Source organism: Pyrgilauda ruficollis, unplaced genomic scaffold (assembly GCF_017590135.1).
Source record: "Pyrgilauda ruficollis isolate IOZ18807 unplaced genomic scaffold, ASM1759013v1 scaffold45, whole genome shotgun sequence".
Taxonomy (NCBI): domain Eukaryota; kingdom Metazoa; phylum Chordata; class Aves; order Passeriformes; family Passeridae; genus Pyrgilauda; species Pyrgilauda ruficollis.
The window spans coordinates 5,156,869-5,172,769 of record NW_024526044.1 but is presented as its reverse complement, the minus strand read 5'-3'; the positions used below and the strand labels follow the sequence as shown (position 1 = coordinate 5,172,769).

The following is a 15,901-nucleotide window of genomic DNA, read 5'->3' as shown; positions in this document are numbered from 1 at the left end:
ATGGTTGCCTACAGTGCTGCTCTCACCATTGTTGTTACCAGCACAGCTAAAACTGGTGGCAAAAGTGGGAAATCCAGCACCACTTGCTAGCACAGCCAAGGCTTGTGAGCTGTTAAAATGAAACTCTAAACAAACCAAGCTTCCCCTGCGAGCTTGCTGCATCTTCCTGCCCTGACAAAGGTGTGATTGTCTCACAGGCTCCGCTCTGGAAGAGACACAGCCTGCTGCAGCTGGGTCAGCAGAGCTGTGCTGCCATCCACCCCCAGCACGGTGGCTGTGGCTTACCCTGCCCCTGAGCAGCTCATCAGCACTTTCTGCACGGGCTGTGCAGGGCAGGGGAGCCGTGGGTGAGCTGCTGCTCCTGCCACCCAGCCACTGCTCCATCGACGCCTGGGGCTGCACAGCTGGGCTCGCTGCTCTGGGCTCCTGCAGCCCAAGGCAATGGCAGCTATCAACAGACATCCCACAGACATTTGGAATTGCCTACAGTGCAGAATGAGGGAGGCTGAAAGCTTCAGGTGCACAAGAGCCTGATTTTCAGGTGAGCTGGGACACTTATGAACCTCTGACAAGCCAGGCACAAAGCAACTCTGTTTGCTGCACTCAGCCCATGCATGATCTGCACGCCCAGCTCAGCTTCTTAACCTTCCTCACCTCAGGATACACCTATTAAATAAAGAAATCTTCATTTAAAAGCTCTTCAGGGCACCTCTGCCAGAGGTGCTGCTGCATTTTGGAACACACAGAGAAGCACTCAGCACAGAGTCCCCCAGATAACCCAGAGCAAACCACACAGACCTCTGATTCAGCCTGAGGATTTGACTCTGGACCTCCCATCCTCCAAATCCCCTTCTGCCAGTCATTTATTCAGAGTCCAGCAGCCTGAGACTGCCTGCAGAGGCTGAGGGCTGGGGAGGAGGCAGGATATGGAACACCAGCAAGCAAATCCCTGCTCCAGACTGGGCACTGCTGCTGGGATAAGTCCTGTCTCTCCCCTACCAGGAGGTAAAAAAAGAGGAAAAAACCCTGCAGTTTCCCCAGCAGCGAAGAAAAGCTTTAGATTTAGTGTGGAAAATATTGTTGTTCTTTTTACTTTCTAACATCTCTTCCAGCCAGAGCCTTCTCTGCTCTCACATGGAAACAGGGGCAGGGCGTTTGGGATGTTTCCTCGAAATGGCATCAGGAGCTGCCTCCTTTGAGTGGATCATCTCCTGTAGCTGCTGCAGAGCATTCTTGGGACAGGTAGCACTGCAGGCTGCCAAGATGTTCCCCAGCACCTTCCCGAGGCGCTGACATGGTGGAACAGTGGCAGCACAGTGGGAAGGAATTAATCCATGGGCTTGAAAGGAAACAGAGCGTGCCAAAAGAAATCCTCTGACTGCACAGGCTCATCTGAACCTCCACAGCTCTTCAGAGCCTTTCATACCTGCAAAACCAGCCTGGCTTGCTGCTGCTGTGGGAAGGAGCTGGGACCCACAGGATGCTTTTCCCCCCCATGTCACCAGCTGGTGCTCATGTACGAATGTACCTTCATTTTGGGCTCGATTCTCACTTTTTCCCAATGGCATCACCCCCTAGATCATGCACATGCTGCTCACCTGGGCAATGCAATCTCTTAAACTCCTTGCAAGTCACTGGATTTATCACTTAAGATACCTCTACTTCAGTTCATGACAGAAAACTTACAAGCACCAGGTTTTCTTAATAGCAAAAAGGGAACACAAAGTTTACAATCAAAAATATGGAAGGAGAAGGGATGGATTCTTGCATCTCATTATGCATATAAAAATAATTTTATATCAAAAGACACATTATGTTTGTTTTTTCTCCACAGATTTCTAAAGGGAAGAAAACACAATCTTTGCCTGTAGTTCGCATCAATAAAAATGTTCATTTCAATGATGATTTCTACAGTAGCATTCACTAAACATGAGATTAAACAAGTACAGAGGAACATGTAGTGCTCATCTCCTTTCTTTTGTAATAAATCCTGTCCCTGCTGATTCCCAGTGCCTGGATTCTTGTGAAGCAACAACACAAACAGTTGCTCCCAAGTCTAACTTGTCTCACATGGTTTTACTTACACGAACTTGAATGTGACTACTCACTTGAGTATCTTGACCAAAAACCTTATGATGAGATTTGGCACTACAGATTTGCCTTATCCTGTTAGGGAAAGTTAGGAAAAAACCTGCCTTACCTGATGTTTTTTCTGTGAACACCACCTTGGACTCTGCTGTGAAATTCTGTCCAGTGAGGATCATCTGCTGTCCTCCATAAACCAGGCAGCTGTCAATGTCTTGTCTTTCAACCATTGGAAGCTCATGAGCAGACCTTTGGGCTGTGGACAAATTGCAAACATGAATGAAACCAGCTCTGTTTTACCAGGACTTTCCAAATCTTCCCAGAACTATCCACAGATTGATCTTGTCATCGTTACCATCCCCTGACTGCCAAAGCAGCTTCTCCAGGGTGCTAAATTTAGGTCTGAGAGGGAAAAATAAACTTACTCAAGGCATTTTATTTGGAAACATTCAGGAGTTGGCTGCAGTGGTTCAGCTATGCTGGCCCTGCTCCTTGTCCTTGAGAAAGGACAGCTTGGATGAATGAGCTGAAACTTGCCCATGCCTGTTTCCAAGCCAACGGCCAAATTTTCAAGTGCAGGCACACTACAGCCTCAGAGCCCAAAAATTCCACCTGCACAGAGGATTCCACGGAATAACACTGAATTCCTTCAGAGGGGGGAAAAAACAAATGAACCTCTCTCCAAAATCCCACTGCCTCCCACAGGGCAGGGGCTGCCAACAACAGCTCCAGCTCCACGTGTGGGCACCGAGCCCTGGTGGGGCAGCCACCAAGCCCCTGTTGTGATCAGGAGGGGTCACACCAGGACTGCTGCAGCCCAGGGTTTTTCCAAGCATGTTCTGCAGAAGCCTGAACATCTGAGGAGCAGGGCCCTGTGTCACAGACTGAGTCTGGATATAAAAGGCAAGGGAAGGAAAGGTAGGGTGGGATCCAGATGGACGCAGACGTCAGCAAGGCTTTCCAAAGTCTTTACTGTTCTTGGCCACGAATTTGGAGTGTGACTTTAGCAAGTTATTCTCTCTTTCCCCAGCCAGAAAACCAGGAGAGCACCATCTCTCCACCTACTTTCCTCTGATGCCATTAAAACAGGCACTGCATGGTCAGAAAAGCTTTGGAGAGCCCTGCTGACCGTCCCTGCAGAGCCATCCCAACTGTCTGAGCTGAAGGAAGTGAAGATGTGAGAGCTGTTCCCCACAACACAGACAGCTGGAAAAGATCAGGAGCTTCCCTGTGAGCAGAGCAGGTGGGCAGCAGCTTGGGGCTGGTGAACTGCGAGTTCATGACCTGCACTCCAACTCCTCCAGATCCATCCACCCCAACTGGAAAGGCCTCCAGAGGATCCTGCTCATCTCTTTCCCAGCTGCCTTGGCTGGATTTCAGCTCTCCCTGACAGAGACCCTGAGCACTCGTGCCTTCAGTGAACACCGTTGGCTGCTGAGGCAGAAATGAGGAAATGTGATCCTGGATGTGCAGGGCTGCCTGACTCACACCAGGCAGGCTGTGACCTGACCTGGCACTGCTCTGCTGCTCTGCAACCCTCGCAAAAACCAAACTGTCTCATCACCTGGAGAAGATGTTGGAGTATTTGGTGAGAAAACTCAAGCATTAAACCTTTCACAGCAACTTTTCTAGCTCTGCTGAAGCCCTCAGTCACGAGACAGAGATTTTGCTCTTATTAAAGAATAGAGGTCATTCAATAGTTGTAACTTTCTTATGCTATTTGAGAGGCATTTTTGAAATCTGTTTAAAACTACTTTAGGACTCATTGTTCTTTTCAAGTATGTAACATCTGGGCTAATATACAGCCAGTTAAAAATATATATATTCAGATTACTTTCAAAGATGCTGATAATTTCTTTCACATGGCTGTAGGATTAATTTATTTCCCAAAACACTAACATTTTTGATGAGTTCCTAATTGGATTTATCACAAAGACAGATCTGTAACCTCAAAGGCTTAAGAGTAAATAGCAATCATCAAAAAGCATGTCTACAACAGTCAAGAGAAAACTTTTAAGTATTTAAGCATTGCCATGGACACTCTTTATTCCTATTCAATCACCAAATTTCACTTCCAAAACATCCTAAATCATCAAAATTCCAGATTAACCTACATCTCTTTCCAGCTTTATTGTGTTAACAGAGAGCTTGGTACCTGCCATCCCACAGATCAGTGGCTTCCAAGGTTTTTTCACCATGAGGAAGGACAGATTTTAGCCTGGTTTTCACACTGACTCATCTCAATTCCATTTGGAGCTGCTGCACCTGGCATGGCTTTGGGCATCTCCAGAGCTGTGCCCATCCTGAGACAAGAGGTGTGCAAAGCTCGGGTGCCTCAGAGGTGCTGTACAACAATCCCACCTGGAGAGCTCCAGCTGAGCTCCCAGGGCAGACACCACACTGAAGGGCTTCCCCTGAACTCTTCTCCTCCCTTTGGGTGGTCTGAAATCCTTCTCTAATAACAAAAACCCCAGCCACTTTTCATTTTCCAAGGTCTGTTTTTTCCACCCAAGTGTGTAAGAAGGCTTCAGCCCCTTCCCCATTTCCACCAGTAGAGAGGTTCAAGGTTCAGTGTAGAGCTGCCTCAATAGGATTATTTTTTTTTCCTCTGCAAGAAATATTAATTGCTAATAAATCCCCTTCCTCTAAGGCTCATGATGGGTGCACTGCATGCAATAATTTCACACTATTCCTTCTCTTCCCCCAGGGGTTGGCACTTCATAAAGTGACCTACAGCTACTGGAGTTTATGAGCTTTGAATAAACAAAACACTGTTGATTTAACCAGTTGGGGTGTTTACTTTCAATAGCAACAGTTACTGACATAAGGCAGCAAAGCAAATGCTATAGAAATACTCACACTTGGCCTGGAGCAGTGTGTCAACCTATTAACAGGGGACATTATTTTTCTATTTTATTTGACTGTTTGCAAATCAAGATGTCATGGATTCGTGGTGCCAAGAAATACAATGCATGCAGTGACACAAGACAGAAAGGGAGCCACTGTCTGAGAGCCCTGCAGCACCTCCAGGGAGCTCAGCCTGCAGGAGCAGCCCCTGCTGCCCACAGCCCACCCAGGCTCCGTGCCAGCAGCTGCAGAGAAGCTGAGGATGGGCTCAGTGTCTGGGCAGCAGGCTGAACACCTCCCAGGGATGCACAGCTCACCAGGGGGCTGTGCCAAGGCAGCCAGAGGTGGCTCTTGCTTCCCCACCTGCCCACAGTATCCATCCCTCTCCTCTCAGCAGAGAGATCTGCCTTTCAGGGAAAAGGGTATTTTGAGAAAAGTGAAGACCTGGAGAAGTCTGTTGCAGCTGCAAATCTCCCCCACGAGGGTGTCACCCATTGCTGCTGGGAGGTGACAAGGGACAATCTCAGCTGGAGCAGCCTGGTCTGGTGGAAGGGGGTGGGACTGGAGGAGCTTTAAGGTCCCCTCCAAGCCAAGACATACTATAATTCTAGAATTCTGTGATAACCTCTTCACTGCCAGAGTGAAGCCCCTCCACTCTCTCCCACACCTGCAGCACTGACTCCAGATCTCAGGTTCTGTGTTGTCCCCACTGCTGACAGTGAGACAGCAGAGATTTGATGTTTGTGACACCTGATCAGGAGGAGCAGGACTGAGGCTCACGAGCAGCTCAGTGAGGACAGAGCCACTGCTACCTGTGATGAACTCACAAGCCAATAAACCAAAAATGTGGCTGTTTAAGAGGGGTGGGGTCACAATTGGCACCCCAGTGCAGTGGCCTCACCAGAACAATTATTCAGATTCCTCTCTGGACACCTCTGTCCTTACCCTGCCCAGAGCAGCCCCAGCACACCCCAGCTTGCTGGAAGCCTCTGAGCTGGGACTCACCACCCCTGACATGTCTTTCCAAACCTCCAAAGGCTCTTGATCCAGCCACTGGATGCTGCTGGGTTTCAGAAGAGCAGCTAGAGCAGGATGGCTGCTGCTGAAGAAAGCCTGACCCCTGGAAGCAACAGCAGAGGTGTAATTTGTTATGGGATTAAATCTTCCACCTCGCTGCAAACCTCAATGAGCCAAAGAAAATATTTCATTCCTGCTGTCACACTGGGTTCATTTACCACGAGCTGCCTGTGGTAGGATTGATAGGAGCAGAGCTGCTGTGCTCAACACTTCTCTAACTCATTAATGTTTGAGAGACTTTGATCCCCTCCATCGCTCCCTGAAGCATCCTGAGCTCTGCAGTGGAGCAAAGACAGAGGCTGGGCAGCCATGGGAGGACCAAGAGCAGGAGACATCTCCAGAAGCCAGGGAGATATCAGTGAAACACCCGAGAGAGAAGCAAATTTCTGATCAGAGGGACAGGATAATTTCCCTCCTGGTAGGAGTATGGAGCAGTGGAAGTACAAACCAAGTAAATAAAGCTAATTTCCAGCCCTCGTGGGGAAACCTTGAGAATGTGGTCTAAACACTCTGAAAAGAAGAACACAGTGTGACTGACAACAGTTTCTAATTTGCTGCCAGCAAGACTTAATCAGCAGTTTGTGCAGAGCCATCCAAGCAAAAAGCACCAAAAATAGAGAGCTTTTCTCCACCTCCTCCTCTGCAGATAATTTATGATGTCCTCGCAAAGGAGGAGTGACAAGCACCCATGGCAGCAGTGTCAGATAAGTGTGATACTTTCTATGAACTGCAGCCAGCTCAGCAAGCCAGCGTGTGATGAATGACAGGAAAACCATGGCCTGGGCTCACTTCTCTGTCACTCATCCCTGTGGGTATGCACAGCACTTCCCTTCAATCCCCTGTGCAGGGATCTGAAATGCTCAGCGATCCATGCTCTGTGTGCTGGCTGTTTGTTTTTACCACAGCAGCACTGAAGAAAGCAGGAGCTGACCCCAGAGCAAGGCTGGCAGCCTGCAGGAGGGGCAGGCATCCCCTCTGCTCTGACTCCAGCCTTAAAGACTGAAATATTTTGGTTGTACATTCAGAGTGGCAAATGCTGTCAGAATTAGCTTTTACATTCTGTGCTTCAAGAGAGAGATATTCTTTAGAAAAAGCACCAGTTTTTCTGTCAGCTGCACTTGCAGCCAACTGCGTGACTGTCTTGAAGTTGAAATGAAAGGAGAAAAGAATTCATTTAATTCGACTGGAAACCATGAGACTCCCATAATAATCAGGGTTATGGTTAAACTTGCAAATAGGTATCTCCCAAGTGCAAAGAGACCGTTTGTTTCTGCTTTTCTATCTGAATAAAGCAGGGCTCCTTCTTGCCTGCTGCTGTGTTCCAAGCAGCACAACTCCCAGCTGAGGAAAAGCACTCGCTGCCTCGCCAAGACAACATTCTTTTACATGACTAGCTCTTTCCTCTGTAGTTATTAATGTGTCACAAATCATAGGCTCAGATTGTCTAATATTATGGGAAAATCTACTAGAAGGAGAGAAAAATAAAGGAAACTTCCAGGGAAATTGATTAAAGGGAAATAAGAAATTTGACCCAATTTAATGGAACAAAACACGGTCAATAATAGAAACTATTTACATTCCTCAAGATGGACACACGGTTCTTTAGCAATAAGTTTTGTTTGTTTTGCTTTTTTAGCACCTCGGAACATCTATTATAAGAACAAGATTTTAGTCTCCTTCTCTCGTGCCAAGTGCAATTTAAGTTTGCATTTTAAGGGATTCATGAGCACAGCTCAGAGTAGCAAACATGGACTCTACACAGCAAGAACTGTGGCAGACTTTGGGAAGGTTAAACAGGATTCATTAGAATAAAAGCTGGAGTGGAGGACAGTCCTGAGCCTCGCACTCAGACATTTGCATGAAGCAGTTTTTGGGTGCTGGCAGCATGGAGCACAAGCTGCCCTGCTACCCTGGATTCCATCCTGCCCCTTCTCTGCTCCAGCATGCTTCAGTCGAGGAGTGCAAACAGAACTGGGGCACCCAGCCTGACTCCCAGAGGTCGTGACAAAGCTGTCTCTTGGAGAGGCAGCGCAGGGTTAACAATTTCTGTAACACCAGAGCCCACCCACTCCCCTAGAAATGAGCTCCAGCTCTTGGTGAAAGGCAAAGGAACGGAGCTGGCGTTACAGAAATCGTTCTCATGGCTCAAAAATAACTGTCTGCAAGTGTCAAACCTCTCCAGGGGTGATTTTCCACGTGGCTGTGTTTGAAGGGACAGGTGAACTCAGTCACCCCTCAGCTGCAATGTCACCAGCAGCTCTGTCACAGCCCCACCAGCAGGTTCAAGGTTAAGCAGCGAGCTGTCCCAGCAGGGATGGACGTGGGGACACGGCCAGCCCTGAGCAGGGAGGGGACACAGCCAGGCCAAGCAGGGCACGGGCTCAGCATCCCCCACATCCCCCGTGGGGCTGGCATTCACTGCTCAGCCTGCACCAGCAGCAGGAGAAGGGACCCCTCTCACCTTTCCAGCAGCGTGTTTTCCCACACCTGCCTGAGCCACGGCCTGCTGCTACAATTCTCAGAGGGCTTTCAAATGCCTTTGCCTCCTCAGTGGCTTCAGGATGAATCAACAGGCAACAGCAGAAAAAAAAAGCTGCTGAATTGCAGGCTTGTCTGGGTCTGAGGTCCATTTTAAGGCACAACTGATCATCTAACAGCACATCCACCCCCTCGTCCTCCCACGCAGCTGCCTGGGGAGGAACCTGCTCCGGGTGATGCTCTGAACCTGTGAAATCCCCTCCGAAAATCTGTCAAGTGCTGAATGTGACACAGATGAGGTGGAATCAAAGAGCCCTCTGAAAAGCAGCTGTTTCACAGTTCTTGCTTCACTGCAGCTAATGATCTGCTGACACTGGTGGGAATTCCTCGGGATCAGCTTCTGCGGAGGAGAGCACTCGGATACTCTGTTGGTAGCAACAGTGCTGGGGGAGCCCTGGCCAGGGAAACGGGCCGTGATCCTGGAGCTGCTGCTCACCAGGGCTTCCCCAGAGGGAACATCATTTCTGCTACCAGACAGGAGAGATCCTGAGGAGAGCCCCTGGGGATTAGAGTTCTCAGGTGGCCAGGTCAAAAAACACCCAAACAAACCAGAAAACAAAGGGGAAAAAAAGTGAATCCCAGCAGCACAGAAGGTGGGACAAGAAGAAAACACCCCCCAGCCCCAGGGCCCCCTCTTGGCAGGGCACCTGGGCTTACCTGGGAGCTCTGCAAGGCGTGCAGATTGGCTGGGACAAGCTGAGGTTACCACCTCTAGTGAGGTTTAGGCTGCATTGCTAATGCTGGCTGAGCCCCCTGATGTTTTTAACTATCTTCCCAGAACCGGGCTGAGATCAGGAAGCGCTACTGAAATGCAAAAACAGTGCTAAATATGCAACATACCCACTAAATGGCAGAGGCTTAGTACTCCAGATCACTTCATTCCCTGCTTCCTCAAGTTCAGAAAAGCACAGTCCTTAACATATCTCCCCAAACTGCCTGTATATCCACTGTTCCAAAAATAAAACTTTCTCATTTTATTTCTTTGGGGATCAAGTGCATTTTTTTTCTCGTATGAGCTTTGCTGTCTTCTATGCAGCCAATATTTTAATACTTTAATTATAAAAAAAACCCCACTAACAATAAGCCACTTATACTGGTATCTCCACCTTGGGCTTTTTAATACCCCTAAGACTCATCAATGCAAAGACATCTCAAAATAAATGCCTCAGTATCTTAACGCAAGGCTCTGCCACAGCAGTCACTGCACAGGCAAATTAGGTGTGCGCATACAGCTCAGAAAAATGTGATTTATTCTGCAAACCATGCCTGGATTTCTGCTTGAAATGCAGTGATGGGCACAAACACAACGTGCCATTGTGGAAGGGCCCTAGGAGTGCCTGGCTTACTCATACTTGCTTTTCCTGAGGAGAATTTGAGTAGGTGGGGGGTGATCTGTGGGGCTCCCTGCGGGATCCAGGACCAGCCTCCCCTGCCCTGGTGCTGTTTTCCTGCCTGCAGGGTGTAGGAGTTACACCTGGAGTTTCCCCACCCCAGGAGCTCCTCACTGAGTGCTTCCTTTAGCAAATGGACCTTTGTTCCAGCAGGGACACGTTTGGGGTGGAGGCCACTATTGTTTCAGCCATCTGCTCCCACGGAGGAGGAACGGGACAATTTCCTATGGACAGAGGTGGTGGCTACTCCCACTGCTGTCCCTTCCCCATCACAGTGCCCAGAGACCTCACTCAGCTGCTAAAACGCTCTGGCTGTTGGTACCTTCTCAGAAACACTGCCAAGAGATCATCCACAGCCATCATCCTCTCCCAGCCTTGCCTGGGTTATTCATTTGTACTGCTTTTTAAAAAGCTGCCATCAGTAATTCACCAGCCTGTTTGATTTCCCATCCAGAACTGGCTCCTCTCTTTCTGAGCAGCTGTATTTAAGTAAAGTCTGCATCTCAATAAATACAACTCACACATGAGAGACTCAGTGGCTTTCTTCACATGACTTATGGCAAGACAGGTTCTGCTAAAGGGGTGAGTCATTCAGCAAAGGCAGAGGAAAACTGTTCATTATATATTTGTGAAATCCCCAAACGACCAAAAAGGTACCACTTAACAACAAAAAGCATCACAGGATGCACAGGAACCACTAAAGTGGGCAGAACCCTTCCAGAAATGACTGTGACGATGACTGTGACATGGGGGGCCTCATCAGAGGCCTCTCTTTCTCAGGATCCAGTCAGTTATAACGAGTGGGAGGTGCAGGTTCTGAGCTCACACACTTATGGGATTTGCACTTCAGAAATCAAAACTGCCAGTTTTCTTCTGTCCCTCAGGGGAATACCAGAACCACCTGTGCTTTCCCTGCTTCAGCCTCCTGAGCTGTGCACCCCTTGGCACTGACAGCTAGAAAAAGCAATGACCAGAATGCACCTGAGCCTCAGAATCAGAGCTGTCCCTCCGTTTCAGCCGTGCTCCTGCCACAGCTCAGACCACAGCACTCTGGTCACTCCTTTGGCACAGGACTGGCCACAGTGCTCAGAGCCAGCCCAGTCTGAATTCAAACCTCCAGCCACCTGCCAGTTTGTGGAGGACAAGTTCTGATTGTGCCTCCACTCGAAACAAAGCCAGGAAAGCAGACAGCTTGCACACTTGACCAACAGGGACAGCGCAGGTGTGTCCCTACACACACCCCAGGCTGCTCCTAGGAACCACCCGGGAGCCAGCAGGACCCGGCAGCAATGCACTAATAATGAACTTTGCAGAAGCCCCCAGACTTGCAGCACGGAGCTTGCTGCCCTCACAAGCCCCAAGCACCTTGAAGAGCCACCTGCCCCCCAAACCTCTCTCAGGACAAGAAGTGCCCGCAGTTCAGAGCCACAGCCACGCCTGGCTGGCACAGAGGGCAGGTGCCAATAAAAAAAAAAGCATTTCATCTTTGCTTATAAATGATTTGTAACGTTTGCCTTATTTTTTAAAGCATACATTAACAACACGTTGAAGTTCTCATTCAAGCAACACGAATATTCAAACGTCCGGGTTTGCCAGCCCGGAGGCAGGGCAGGGAGAGAGGAGCAGTGCCAGGGGTACTCACAGCACTCGATGGGGTTGGAGGCGGCCTGCAGGGACACGATCCTGCCGCTGGGCTCGGGGATGTGCACGCGGAACACCAGGCGCACCCGCGTGTTCTTGCGGCCGATGTCGGTCTCGCCCTTGCGCAGCTCGATGTCCGCGTTGCGCAGCTTCAGGATCCCCGCGCAGTCGATGCTGCAACACACACGGCCAGGTGGGATGAGCCCCAGCTCACAGCCCTGCCCGGGACTGCCTCCCTGCTCTGGGCTAAGGGCAGCTCTAAGGGTGGGCTCTGGTTGGGATCCTGATGTTCCCGGGGAAGAACCCCCAAGGTGCAGCACACGAGGGGTGCTGCTGGAGCTCTCCGCGCTCTCTGGCCACTGCTCTCCAAGCATTAAAACCCCAAATCTTGTTTCCCAGTGCTAAGCACAGGGGAGAAGAAGGCAGAGCCCTCCCCAGGGCAGGAGCCTCCATCAGCAGCTCTCCTCAGAGCCCAGCTCCCAGGGACTGCCCAGCATCCCTTCCCACACCTGGGCAGGGCAGCTCTGCCCCGTGGGCAATCACAGCAGCCGGGTACAGAATCCCCACTGCCTGCACCAGCCAGGCACGTGGAATTCAGCTCCACAGCAGGGACCAGACTGCTGTCTCCTCCTGACTGCTACAGCTGGGCTCTGCAGCCTGGCCCAGGTCACTGTGCCATCCTCCAAAGGCCGGGGACATTGTTCCCAGGCAAGGCAAGAGCAGATATTCACTCTCCCATTCACTGTGTCCCTGCACAAAGAGAGGGTGCAGGGAGCAGGATGGGGCTGAGCAGCAACGAAAGGATTAGGATTGCTTAAATCAGCACTGCAACTTAATATTTGGTGTAAGTGCAGATTAGCTTCTCCAGAGTCCAGTGTAACCTTGCAAACATGCCCGTGTTAGGAAAATGTGACAATTATTTGTCAAGCTCAGCAATAGTTCTCAGAGCAGGCAGTGAGCACTGCTATTAAACAGGCACTGCCAGCCCATTTTGATATCAGTTCTAAAAACACATCATTTCTCTTCTCTTGATATGAATTAAAATCACGTTTGGGGAGGTATAAGCCCCAAGCTGCTCCCTACACCCACACTGTTCCTTGCCCTTGCATATGTGCAGGGGTTTATTATTCCAGGGTTCCTTGTTAGGAATGAGGTATATTTTAAAAAAAAATATTAAGAAAGAATGTGGATTTTGAAATGAAGTAGGGGGGCTTAAAAACATAACTGCTCTGCCAATTTTGTCAGGCTCCTCTGAAGGATGGAGATACAGCTCTTCCCTCTGCAGAGCAATCACTCTCATGCCTGGCACACGTTCAAGCCTGAAGTTTTCAGACTGGTGCCCACTTCATCCCTCTGCCTCCATAAAACTGGAAGGAGTAATACAGACAAGATGTGCCTGTGCTTGCTTTTCTGTTAACGTATTGCAAGAGGAGATTTCATGGCCAGAGCACTTGACTAAGTTCAGAAGAGATGTTTTGTATTCCATTAAATGCTGTAAAATGCATCCCACCCCTGCTCCTCACTGCGTCCCTGCAGCACAAGGACTCGAGATGATTTGAGTCTTCTTTTCCTGAGTGCACTACAAACCCATTCTGACTGTGAAGGTGATGGATTAGTGAGACACTGGATGCCTCATCCCTGGCAGTGTCCAAGGCCAGGCTGGATGGGGCTTGGAGCAGCCTGGGATGGTGGAAGGTGTCCCTGCCATAGCAGGAGTGGCACTGGATGGGCTTTAAGGGCCCTTCCAACCCAAACCACTCTGTGATTACAGCACAGTCACTGCAGAAACTGGAATACAGAGCAGAAGTGCCTGCATGGTCACCCGCTGGATGGGAACTCTCCCAGCAGCTTTAACCCACGTGCTTGTAGCTGGTTTTGCAAAAGGGTCTTGCCCTCATAAACCATCCCAACATGCTGGAAAGGGAAACCCCTCCAGAGCATCATTATCCTTTTAAGTGACTCCTTTCCAAAGAGAAAGAACTTCAGTGCCAACTTAACCCACCTCAACTTTGCTAACAAAAAGAAATCTACTTACGTTGCTTTCATGTTGTTTTTGGGTTCCAGGGGGATCTCTAACACTTTGGTGTTGCCAATGATCTTCTCGTAGCTGGTGGTGGTGACGGTTTTGCCCGTGATGCGATGGACCTGGTAGAAGGCGTGGGGCTTCAGGATGCGCTCGTCCGCCGTGCCAATGAAGATCTGCAGCCCCAGGGGCTTGTTCTCCATGTACCCGTGCAGCTGGCAAGACATGAAAAACCTGCTGTCACACACTGGGCCTGCAAAGCCTTGGGGAAAGCAGGGAGATCTGCAGGCATGTAGGTAAATGTAGGTATCTGCCACTGATTCAGCGCTCTTGGAAGCTCATCCTTCCCCCAGTTGTCGGGTCACCTTCAAGCATTCCTCTTGCACTACATTGTACAGGTAGAGATGGCATTTTGGGTCTGGGACTGAACAGCACAAGGATGTCTTAGTTGTCCTTGGAGCCTGGGGTTTCCAGGCCTCAAGGACACAGATTCTTCTGGTTTTTTGGTGGTTTTTTTTTTTAATAATAAACACCATTTGCTGCGAGGAAACCAGAATGCCTCCATAGAGAGGGAGACAAGGAAATTTCTCCTTCTTTATTAACGTTCAAAATTACAAATCAAACCATTCTAAATTTCTCACATAACCAAAAATGAGAACCAGACATTTATCTACCACATAGCCAGGGATCGAGCTGAAAGGGAACTTTATGGTCTGAGACATGCTAAATTTGTTTTCAATTACTCTGTCCACATACAAAACCTTGATGAAGCCATACAAAGCAAATAGTACTGGAAGATCAGAGAAAAGGAAGATTAAGCTAATGGTATTCATGGCCAAACCAAGGGGTTTTTTTCCTTTTTTTCTTTCACCAGTCAGCAGGAGGTATCCTTGCACAGAAGGATTAATTCCCCCCTGGAAGGGGACCACATGCAGCATCAATGCAGTGCTGGCAGCCTTCCTCCAGTAAGGCAGATGTAAGTGACACTCGCTCTCCAGAGCTATCTCTCCTCATCCAGCACTCATTCTGGAGGGAACAGAGGCAGGGGCTGTGCCCCAGAGACCCCCCAGCCATGGCCTGAGTGAGCAGCCTCCCCTGGCATGAACAGCCCCATGAATGGCTCCATTGAAGGCACCAGGCTCTAGGCAGGGGCTGTGCAAGAGCAAACTGCAGAGCCCAGCCCAGACTATCCCATCCCTCGCTGGCACCAGCGTGCTGGAGATGGGGAGGAGGGGAATGGGGCAGGAGGCTCTGTGCAAACCTTCAGCTGGCTCTGGGAGCCAGGGGAGGAGCAGGGAGCTGGGCTGAGAGTGCCAGGGCTGGTACTGGAGACACAGCACGGCCAGCAATGTGAGAAATACAGCAGCAGCCACAGGCACATTTAGAAATGGATAAAGCAGATGGGAGGTGAAAGGCGACAGAAGCCAAAATGACAGATCTGCTGGGAACAGGCACTGGTGGAAGAGTCAGCCCCTGCTGACCCACAGCCCAGATCCACTGGGAGCCACACGGAAACTCACCCTAGGCACAGGACTTTGAACATCCAGCATTTCCTGGCCTCCAATGCAAAGCCCCTGCATCACCAAAAGCCATCCTGGCTTCACAAGGGGCGAGGGGAAGAGCAGTTTTTAAGCACTGAGTGTGTTTATTGTCATGTCTGACAGAGTAATTCTCTGTGGATCCAGCTACAACAACGAGAGCATCCTTTGGACAAGAGGGGTTATTACAGTGACAGCAAAGCAGCTTTTGCCCTCCCCTCTGTCCTGGCAGAACAAAATCCCAGAGTTATGGGTGGGAGACTGAAATGGAGGAAAACAGATAATAAATTACAAAAGAAAATCTGCCCCCAGTGAGCACAGTCAGTAGCAGCTGTAACAGAACTGGCTACATACACGGGGTTTAATACTGGCCACCTTTAAAAGTAATTTTAAGTGGTGTTTGCTCATGTACAGAATGAGTTCCCAAGACACAACTGCTCATGGTTGTCCAATAATGTTCTTGTCTGTGGGTGTGTGTTGTATAAATGCATACAGTCTTAAAGAAGAGAGGAATTGATTCCCTGTTCATACGGCACTGTCTGTATTATCTGCTGGCCCAGGGGCATAAAACACACAGTAAAAGGCCTCCTGATCCTCCACAGAACCAGATTTTAAATCAGTTTGGTCAGTGGAAGAAAATTACTTCTTTTTTTTTTTTTTGTAATTTATGGTATTATGGCAATGCTGTGGGATGATGTAATTGTAAAATCAGAATAGCATTATAAAATGCAAGAGCAAAAATATATGTAAAAGAGTCAAGT

At 49.3% G+C, this 15,901-nt stretch overlaps 1 protein-coding gene across 1 annotated transcript in view; it reads right to left on the bottom strand.

The window, feature by feature from the left end:
• The window catches only part of NFATC2 (nuclear factor of activated T cells 2), a 69,901-nt gene that overhangs the window by 37,309 nt on the left and 16,691 nt on the right, over window positions 1–15,901 (bottom strand). Inside the window, exons 4-6 of the mRNA XM_041478458.1 lie at window positions 13,615–13,817; window positions 11,581–11,753; window positions 2,201–2,341 (exon numbers count right to left, since the gene is read on the bottom strand). Of these exons, the coding sequence (XP_041334392.1) occupies window positions 2,201–2,341; window positions 11,581–11,753; window positions 13,615–13,817 (517 nt within the window). The remainder of the gene's footprint in view (window positions 1–2,200; window positions 2,342–11,580; window positions 11,754–13,614; window positions 13,818–15,901) is intronic.